We start from the raw sequence: 10,455 nt of genomic DNA on the forward strand, positions 1-10,455 counted from the left end.
ATTCTTTCAAGTAATGAACTTTGGGGAGGCAGTTCCATATTTGAATTTAAAGATTTTAAAACATTTTTTTTTTACTTACACATGTGTTTGTGTAAATGTGTGCACTGGATCCCCTGGAGTAGTTTCAAGCATATGTGGGTGCTGGAAACTGAAGTGGGGTGCTTTGGAAGATCAGGAAGTGCGCTTAACCTCCCAGCCTCTCTCGGTGCCTGTCTTCAATTTCTTTCTTCAGTGTTTTGCAATTTTCATTGTGTAGATCTTTGACTTTCTTAGTTATATTTATTTTTAGTCACAAAATAAATGAATGAAACACATATTATGGATGGTATTGTTTTTATTTGTTTTTTAATAGTATATTGAATTTCTTAAAAATTTACTTTTATGTGCATGCATGTGTGATTGAATTTATATATGTATACCATGTGTGTGCCTGGTGCCCATAGATGCCAGGAGAGGGCATCGGATCTCCTGGGAATGAAGTTAGAGACAGTTATGAACTGTCACATGGATACTGTGAACTGAACTGGGGTCCTCTGGAAAAGCAACACATGGTCTTTTTTGATTGTTTTGTTTTCCTGAGATAGGGTCTCAGTTACGTAGCTCTGGCTATGTAGCCCAGGCTGGCCTTAAACTCAAGAGACCCGCCTGCCTCTGCCTCCCGAGCACTGGGATTAAGGGCGTACGCCACCATGCCTGGCTGCCGCATGCGTTCTTACTCACTGAGCCGCCTTCCCAGCTCCTCAATGTATTCTGAAATTCTGTTTCCAAGTGTTTTGTTGAGAATTTTTGCATCTATATTCATCAGAGAATTTAGCCTATAGTTTTGTTGTTGTGTGCTTATCTGGCTTTGGTAACAGGAGGGTACTGGCTTCCTAGAATGAGTTTGATTGTATTTCTTTCCTTTCTATTTTATGGAACAGTTTGAAGAGCACTGGCGTTAACTTCTAAGGTTTGGTAGAATTTGGTAATGAAGTCATCCAGTATTGGACTTTTCTTTGTTGTTTACAGTTTCAGTCTTGTTGCTTGTTATAGATGTTTTTTTCCATGAGATTATAGGCTTTCTATAATTTTTGTTGTTGTTGAGGTCTAACTTTAAGGCATGGTGGTCTGATAAGATACAGGAGGTTATTCCAGTTTTTTTTGTATCTGTTGAGATTTGTTTTGTGACCAAGCATGTGGTCAATTTTTGAGAAGGTTCCATGGGGTGCTGAGAAGAAGGTATATTCTTTTGTGTTAGGATGGAATGTTCTGTAGATATCTATTAAGTCCATTTGAGTCATAACATCTGTTAGGTCCTTTATTTCTTTGTTAAGTTTCAGTCTGGTAGATCTGTCTTTTGGTGAGAGTGGTGTGTTGAAATCTCCCACTACTAATGTGTGGGGTTTGATGTGCGTTTTAAACTTTTTTTTTTTTTTAAGATTTTATTTATTTATTATGTATACAACATGTATGACAGCAGGCCAGAAGAGGGCACCAGATCTCATTACAGATGGTTGTGAGCCACCATGTGGTTGCTGGGAATTGAACTCAGGACCTCTGGAAGAGCAGTCAGTGCTCTTAACCACTGAGCCATCTCTCCAGCCCACGTTTTAAACTTTAGTAGTGTTTCTTTTATGAATGTGGGTGCCTTTGTATTTGGGGCATAATTGTTCAGATCGAGATTTCATCTTGGTGGATTTTTCCTGTGATAAATATGTAATGTCCATCCTGATCTCTTTGGACTGATTTTAGTTTGAAGTCTATTTTATTAGATATTAGGATAGCTACACCAGCTTGTTTCTTAGGTCCATTTGCTTAGAAAGCTTTTTCCCAGCCCTTTACTCTGAGGTAGTGTCTGTCTTTGAAGTTAAGGTGTGTTTCTTGTATGTAGCAGATGGATGGGTCCTGTTTTCTTATCCATTCTGTTAGCCTGTGTCTTTTTATAGGTGAGTTGAGACCATTGATATTGATGGATATTAATGACCAGTGATTGTTAATTCCTCTTATTTTTTGTGGTCATGTTGTGTAGTCCTTCTTTGGTGTTTGTTGGTGTGGGATTATCTATTGCCTGAGTTTTCATGGGTGTGTTTAGCTTCTTTGGGTTTGATTTTTCCTTCTAGTGCTTTCTGTAGGGCTGGGTTTGTGGACAGGTACTGATTAAATCTGGTTTTATCCTGGAATATTTTGTTTACTCTGCCTATGGTGATTGAGAGTTTTGCTGGGTATATAGTCTGGGTTGGCATCTGTGGTCTCTTAGTGTCTGCATAACATTTGTCTAGGACCTTCTAGCTTTCATAGTCTCTATTGAGAAGTCTGGTGTTATTCTGATGGGTTTGCCTTTATATGTTACTTGGTCTTTTTCCTTTGCAGCTTTTAATATTTTTTCTTTGTTCTGTATGTTTAGTGTTTTGATTATTATGTGACGAGGGGACTTTTTTTTTTTTTTTTGGATCCGGCCTATTTGGTGTTCTGTAAGCTTCTTGTATTTCTTTCTTTAGGTTAGGAAAGTTTTCTTCTATGATTTTGTTGAATATATATTTTCTGTGCCTTCGAGTTGGTATTATTTTCCTCCTTGTATCCCTATTATTCTTAGGTTTGGTCTTTTCATGGTGTCCCAAATTTCTTGGACGTTTTGTGTTACGACTTTTTTGTCTTTAGTGTTTTCTTTGACTGACGAATCTATTTTCTCTATTGTGTCTTCAGTGTCAGAGATTCTCTGTTCCATCTCTTGCAATCGGTTGGTTATGCTTGTTTCTGTAGTTCCTGTTCGTTTAGTCTGGATTTCTATTTCCAGCATTCCCTCAGCTTGTGTTTTCTTTATTGTCTCAATTTCATTTTTCAGATCTTGGAATGTTTCTTTCATCTGTTTAATTACTTCTTCTTGGCTTTCTTTGATTTCTTCCAATTTTTTGTTTTGTTTTTTCTTCCATTTCTTTTTTTTTTTAAAGATTTATTTATTATGTATACAGTGTTCTGCCTACATGTATGCTTACAGACCACAAGAGGTCACCAGATCTCATTATGGATGGTTGTGAGCCACCATGTGGTTGCTGGGAATTGAACTCAGGACCCCTGGAAGAACAGCCAGTGCTCTTAACCACTGAGCCATCTCTCCAGCCCCCTTCTTCCATTTCTTTAAGGGAATTTTTTATTTCCTCTTTAAGGGAGTTTTTTATTTCTTCTTTAAGAGAGTTTTTCATTTCCTCTTTAAGGGAATTTTTTATTTCTTCTTTAAGGGCCTCTATCATCTTCTTAAAGTCATTGTTAGGATTGATTTCTTCTGTTTCTTCTGTGTTGGTATGTTCACGTCTTGCAGGTGTAGAATCGCTAGGTTCTGGTGTTGTCATATAGGTCTTTATGTTGTTGCCTGTATTTTAGCACTGGCGTCTACTCATCTCTTCCTCTGCTTGGTGTAGGCAGTGTCTGTGTCTGAAGGTGCCTCTCTTGTTCTAATTTTTAGTCTTGGTTCACTAGGAGTTCTTGGTTAAATTGGTGCTGTTGGGCTCTGTTTCTTCGGGAGCAGCTTAGTCAAATCAGTGTTAGTGGGTTCTGTCTCTGGGAGCAGTTGTTCCCAGTTGGTGCAGGGTGTGCTTATAGTTTTTAGTGGTTGTTAGGTTCGTAGGGGTTAGGTTTTTTTGTCTGTTTTTTTTTTTTTTTTTTTTTTTTGGTGGAGGAGCAGGGAAAGGTAGCTGTCTGGTTCCTGGGACTCCAATGGGTAGGGCCTAGGGGTTAGAGACCTGATCTGTCGGTCTGGAGATGGGAGCTTACCTGTTCTCAGTCAGTGAAGTGTATACTTACGATTCTGGTGATCTGGTTCGGTGGCTGGGCGGCGCCTTCTCACTGTGGTACTTTGTGCTTCTGCCCTGTAGCTGTATTAGCTAGATCCTGAGTAGGTGAGAACCAGTGTTCTCACCTTTTTCCAGATATTAGCAGGATGCTTCTATTACTTCATACTAGGTTTTAAACTGAGATATATTTTACCATAAGGGGGCTTTACTTTTCAGTTTTTGGAGATTGCCATCTTGTGCATTTGTTCATATTGGCTAAGATGAAACTATTCTTCCCTTCTTAAAATTCTCTAAATACACATGAAATACTTGTACACATGATGTATTATTCTTTTTTAAAAAAGATAGTTTACTTTTACATTCATTGGTGTTTTGCCTACATGTATATCTGGGTGAGAGTGTCAGATCCCCTGGAACTGGAGTTACAGACAGTTGTGAGCTGCCATGTGGGTGCTGGGAATTGTGGTTCCAGGTCCTCTGGAAGAGCAGCCAGTGCTCTTGAGCACCAAGCCATCTTCCTAGCCCTTTTTAAAAAATTTGTGTTTTCTGAGACAAGGTTCTCTGTGTAGCCCTGGATATTCTGGAACTCACTTTATAGACCAGGAGTAGTATTCTTTTAATGTGCTGTTGCAGCCTGCTAATTTTTAAGTTTTTGCATATTTTAATATTTCTATAGTTTTATATTTCAATTTTGGTAGCTGTGTTATATATGAAGTCTTTAATTTATAAACTAACCAGTGTTTTCCTGCTTTTGGCCTTTTAAAATTTTTCTTTTAATAATGCTACATTTTTCTTGCCCCCAGTATTATCTTTGACCCTCAAAGCATAAACTATTTTGGCCTGATCTATAAAATGGGTCTCTGATGTAATCCCTGCCACCAATGCCAACTCAGTTGTCATAGCAATATTAATTCATGATTATATCTAGAAATCGCCAGTGTAGCACTGTCAACAGATGAAGTTGCTTGAGGCATTGGCCCAGATGCAGAACCACCTCGAGATGACTGTGGCTGAGGAGGGACACAAGTGGAGCTGAGAGCAGCCTGAGTGCGAGGGGAACAGACCTTGATGGGCTGAAAGACGCAGGCAGATGGGGCTGGAAGCGTCTTGTTGTCCCACAGTATTGTGGACTATGGTGGTGATTTTTTTGAGGAGTGGTGAGAGCAAATGGTTCTAGGTTCTGGCAGGTGCTGTGCAAGTGAGAGGTAGGAGCTGACAAACGGAACACTGACTTCAGGAAGCTCAGTGCTAGGAAAGACATCTCCGTAAGTTTCAATGCTCATATCTAGTGAAAAGGGAGAGGTGGAGCCAAGGGGAGAGATGATTAGGTGAAAGAGATCCTGACAGTGACAGATCTAAAACTGACTCAAGACTGTTGCTGCAGGAGAGAGAATAAGGAGGTGGAACTGATTGTCATTTATCTAGGTATACATAGGATGCATGTACCATGTCACCTATGGAGGTCAGAAGACAGCTTTCAGTATCAGTTCTGTCCCAGGGACTCTCATCTTCAGGCTTGGTGACAGATGCCTTCACCTGCTGAATCATCTCACTAGCAATGTTTTTGTTCCGCTGGAAGGCTGGATTAGGAGCTGGTAGTTTACTAACCAAAGACAGGAGAGATCCAGAGGCTCTGGTCCTATAGTAGGACTTCTGGCTCAGTGCTGAACTTGGCCAGGGCCAAGGTCTGCTGTCCAGAGCTCATTGTTTGCTCATCTCCTCTTCACTGATTTGATCACCCATACCAAACCCCTCCAGTGACGGCTTGCCTTCTGCTGCCATGACACAGATGGCTTATATAATGACCCTGGAGTTCGGCCATTCAGCAGAGGGCCCCATGCTCACGTTCTGGTTATTCCAATTGCCATGGCAGCTGATCTGCAAGCAACCCTTTAAACCTGTGGCCTGGATAATGAAGCCTTCTTGGCTGGTACCTATTGCTATAATCTCTTGAGGGCATCTGTCTTAGTTACTGTTCTACTGCTGTTAAGAGGCAACCCTTACAAAAGAAAGCATTTAATTGGGGGCTTGCTTACAGTTTCGGGGCTTAGTCCATTATCATGACAGAAAGCATGGTGGCAGGCAAGCATGGTGCTGGAGAAGTAGCTGAGAGCTATACTCTTTAAAAAATATTATGTATACAACGTTCTGTCTGCATGTATGCCTGCACAAAGAAGAGGGCATCAGATCTCATTACAGATGGCTGTGAGCCACCATGTGGTTGCTGGGAATTGACTCAGGACCTCTGGAAGAGCAATCAATGCTCTTAACCTCTGAGCCATCTCTGCAGCCTGAGAGCTATATTCTGATCCAGAGAGTATGACACTGGACCTGGCATGGGCCTTTGAAACCTCAAAGCCCATCCCCAGTAACATTCTTCCTGCAACAAGGCCACACCTTCTTAATCCTTTCAAATAGTGCCACTCCCTGGTAACCAACAGTGTCAGCCTCGGTGAGTCCAACGGCTTGAAGGCTTCCAAAGCATTCAAATATATGAGCCCTTTGGGGGCCATACTACTCAAACCACAATAGCAGCTAGCCTCCTGAATTTCCATCACAATCACTGGGGGAAGCTGCTTCTGGATCTCCTGTTTTAAGTATCTCTTTTCTGTAGGAGGACACTCAAGTACCAGACTTCCAAGACACCTGGACAGGGGACTGGCGGGGCCGGTCCACAGTGAGGAACAGTCAGCTGTACCTGACCGGGTCTGCCTGGAAGAGCTTGGCTTACAGTGAGTAGGAAGCTTGGGGATTGACAGCTGTGGGGTTAACTGGCACAAGACCTTGGTTCCATACCACTGTCCCACCACCCTGGGGTTTTATCTTTGTTGCAGGCCGCAGAGCCTCCCTGGGCAGTGGCGGCTGCTCTCCCTCCAGCCTATCCAGTTTAGGGACCAGTTTCTTCTCCCTCTACCAGGATTTGGCGAAACACATTGTCAACACCTCAATGGCTGATGTGAGTCTGTGTGTGTACTTCTTTCCCCTTCTTGTTGCTATAGCCGGACTTATTATGGGGAGGAGGAAAAGGAGCCAAGCAGATTAGGGCCACCAAGGCATGGGAGCTTCAAGAACTCATCTTGACAAATGGGCATTTAGTAAAAATTAGCTAGAACTGATGAACCTAGAGACTTGGCTTCTACCCTCTGACCCCAGGTAATGGCTGCTTGTTCAGATAATCTCCACAACCTCTTCAGCCGTCAGGCAACAGCTGGCTGGAAGTAAGTTACTTCGCAGTACTTCGGTCCTTCCGCTATCATTCTTTCCTTCTCTGCCCTGGCTTCCTGGCACACCTCATGCTGATAGCCTCCTTTCTTGTCTCCTGTGCCCCCCAGCTACCAGGGTGAGGAGCAGGAGGTGCAGCTTTACTACAAGGAATTTTCTTCTACTCGACATGGCTTCTTGGGTGCAGGTGTGGTGTCCCAGCCACTCTCTCATGTGTGGGCAGCTGTGAGTGACCCTACTCTGTGGCCTCTGTACCACAAGCCCATCCATACAGCAAGGCTGCACCAGCGAGTGTCCAACAGTATCAGCCTGGGTGAGTCCAAGCGCTCGAAGGCTTCCGAAGGCCTGGCCAGGCCAGAGGTAGAGGGTTGGAGTAGCACTGTTGGGAACTCCAGACTGCTCAGCAAGATTGTGCTAGAGATCTAGGAATGGAGTAAAGGGGGGCTTTTGAGCATGGAATCTGTCTGTCCTTCTAGTGTACTTGGTGTGTGACACCACAATGTGTGCGCTGAAGCAGCTGCGGGATTTCTGCTGTGTCTGTGTGGAAGCCAAAGAGGTGCCTATACTACTGGTGGTAAAATATTTGGGGATGAACTTGGGCTGAGGTGCAATTAGCGGGCACTAGGGTAGGGTGGCTTAAAGGCTGATTATAGTCATCATCCTGACTATACTTAAACCTGTCCCTGTTTTGTCAGTACGCAGGCAGGACTCACATGTATCTCTGTCCCTAGGGGCACCTGTCAATCATGGCAGCTCAGTCTGTGTATGACACATCCATGCCAAGACCCAGCAGAAAAATGGTCCGAGGAGAGATCCTGCCCAGTGCCTGGGTCCTGCAGCCTGCCATCATGGAGGGGAAAGAAATCACACGAGTCATCTTCCTTGCCCAGGTGACAGCACTGTACCCTGTCTCACGGCATACCTTAGGGTATTTCTCTCCAGCGGCACAGAATCCCTGGCTGCCAGGCCACCTGGCTAGAGTAGGCTCACAGCAAGGGGAATCAAAGAGCGAGGGGTGAGCAAGTTTACAGTCATTGTGACGCTCCCAGCCCGAGACTGACTGACTTAATACCTTATGGCTGACCATAGTGTCCTTAGGAAATAGATGGACTGTTGGAAGCAGCAGAGCCCAAAGTTACCCGTCTTGTACAGCTCTCCACTCTCAGGTCAGCTGCACCTTCACCACCGGGGAGGGAAGGCCAGGACTTAGAGCCACACCAGGAGCCCAAGTGCGTCCAGTCACCACTGGCAGAGTGGCTGCTCCAGGTCTGTCTGCACCTTCACCTCTTCCTTCTCCTTCCAGGTGGAGCTGGGCGCACCTGGCTTCCCTCCTCATCTTCTCAGCTCCTTTACCAAACAGCAGCCGCTGGTTGTGGCCAGGCTGGCATCCTTCCTCGGCAGTTAGCAGCGCTGGCTCCACGGTCCACGACACCTGAGACTGTAGCTGCTTCTCTACCCTGGAGCAGGGAGAGCCCAGGCTGCCTGCAGTAGCCAACTATATAGATGGCACCGGCCCCGCGTTGCCAGCAAAACCAGTACTTAGGACTTGGTCACCTCGGAAGAGTGAGCGGCCTCAATCTCCTGGCCGTCCAATGAAACTCAACTCACCTTTAGGATTTCTTCCTTTATCTCCTGCCTCTGGGACTCAGTGACACACCAAGTGTTCCAAGACTAGAAAAAGCACAGCCTGCAGAGCTGGAGACTGCAGTGCCTTGGCAAGGAGCCTCCTTGGCAGGCAAGCACCAGCCAAGGGTGCTCTGAATCTGCCTCCAACATTTAGCTCCATTTTGTGATGGAGCAACAGAAAACACCCAACCAGTTTAAAGAATCAACTGCACAAACCAGACTGATTCAGAATTGTTTTCTGTCACCAAGTGTTTACTATTCATTCACACACACCGTTTCCTAGGTCACTGTGTGCCACTGGTACAGTCAGTCTACCTTGAGCTCAGTACAATGGGAGACCGACCACTGGAGAAACAGACAAGGTGTGGGGCCCGAGGACCAGTGATGGGTAGGGGCAGCTACATGCTGCTTGCTAACAAGGTAAGAGGGATTTCAGACAGACTGTCTTGGAGAGGATTAAGCTCTGGCAGGCCTTGATCTTGTGCCAACACTTATGCCTCAACCTCCCCAATGCTGGGATTATGAGCCACTACACCTGGAACCCGCTTCATTTTATATAAATCTATTGATTGGCTGGGTGGTGGTGGTGCACACCTTCAATACCAGCACTCGGGAGGCAGAGCCAGGCAGATCAATGTGAGTTCGAGGCCAGCCTGGTCTACAGATCGAGATCCAGGACAGGCACCAAAACTATACCAAGAAACCCTGTCTTGAAGAAACAACAACAAAAATAAATGAATCTACTGATGAGTAGGGTGTGGTGGCACATGCCTACATCACTCTGAAAGGAGAAGCAAGAGGACCAGAAGTTCAAGCTCACCCTCAGGGAACCAGCCCAGGATACATGAGACCCTGTCTCAACCAACAAAAATAACTATTGACCATCTTTTGAAGTACTGAGCTTAACTGTTCTAATATGATAGAATGGAAACGGGATTTTTTTCTTGTATTTTGGCCTGGCTGAACACTAAAGATTTTCCATGTTCATCGGGAAATGGTAGGGATAAGAAATTCCTTTTATTGCCGAGAGGTGGGCACTTCTTTAATCCCAGCACGCGGGAGGCAGAGGCAGGTGGATCTCTGTCTAGAGACCTAGTTTCAGGACAAAGAAACCCTGTCACTCCAAGTGTTTGGTGGAAAAAGGTACTCTTATGGAGACAGAAGAATGAATGGTTAAAGGGTAAATTTCTTTAAGGGATTATTAGAAAAATCTTGCAGAGTATTTATATTACCAATTGACTTTTAAAATTTGCTTTTGAATTTATCTTTATGGTTAATTTTTTAGCAACATTTGCTAATGTACTGTTAATACATATGCCTACCAATTTCCTTCCCTCCCTTGCTTTTTTGCTTTGAGTCAGGATCTCACTCTTTATGTAGCCCCATCCTTCCAAGTCTTAAACTAAAGACAGTGAGCCACTGTGCCCAGTTTCTGCCTCTCTTCATGTAAGTGCCTTACTGAGACTATTGACCAAAAAAGTCAAAATATTTGTTTAAAAAAGAAAAAATAGCTGGGTAGTGGTAGCACACCTTTAATCCCAGCACTCAGGAGGCAGAGACAGGTGGATCTGTCTGTTTGAGGCCAGCCTGGTCTACAGAGTGAGATCCAGGACAGACAGGGCTACACAGAGAAACCCTTATCTCGAAAACCAAAAGAAAAATAACCCTTGAGGGTCATGATGGCAGTATCTACTCATGGTCCAGGGTTGAGATTTTCTGTTTACATGCATATGCTGGTATTTCTTACGAGCTCAGCTATTTTAAGACTCTAAATAGGTAGCTTAGCGAGAATAAGATGGCAAGTCTCACATGAGACCTGAGTCAGCTTTCTATAGCTTCA

At 44.2% G+C, this 10,455-nt stretch overlaps 1 protein-coding gene across 1 annotated transcript in view; it reads left to right on the forward strand.

The window, feature by feature from the left end:
- The window catches only part of Stard9 (StAR related lipid transfer domain containing 9), a 99,905-nt gene extending 91,070 nt beyond the window's left edge, over window positions 1-8,835 (forward strand). The window contains 7 exon segments of the mRNA XM_028878669.2: window positions 6,382-6,499; window positions 6,602-6,723; window positions 6,921-6,985; window positions 7,100-7,302; window positions 7,466-7,545; window positions 7,721-7,879; window positions 8,293-8,835. Of these exon segments, the coding sequence (XP_028734502.1) occupies window positions 6,382-6,499; window positions 6,602-6,723; window positions 6,921-6,985; window positions 7,100-7,302; window positions 7,466-7,545; window positions 7,721-7,879; window positions 8,293-8,394 (849 nt within the window). The 3' untranslated portion in view covers window positions 8,395-8,835.
- Window positions 8,836-10,455: the final 1,620 nt, after the last annotated feature.

This window comes from Peromyscus leucopus, chromosome 4, assembly GCF_004664715.2.
Source record: "Peromyscus leucopus breed LL Stock chromosome 4, UCI_PerLeu_2.1, whole genome shotgun sequence".
NCBI classification, from domain to species: Eukaryota; Metazoa; Chordata; class Mammalia; order Rodentia; family Cricetidae; genus Peromyscus; species Peromyscus leucopus.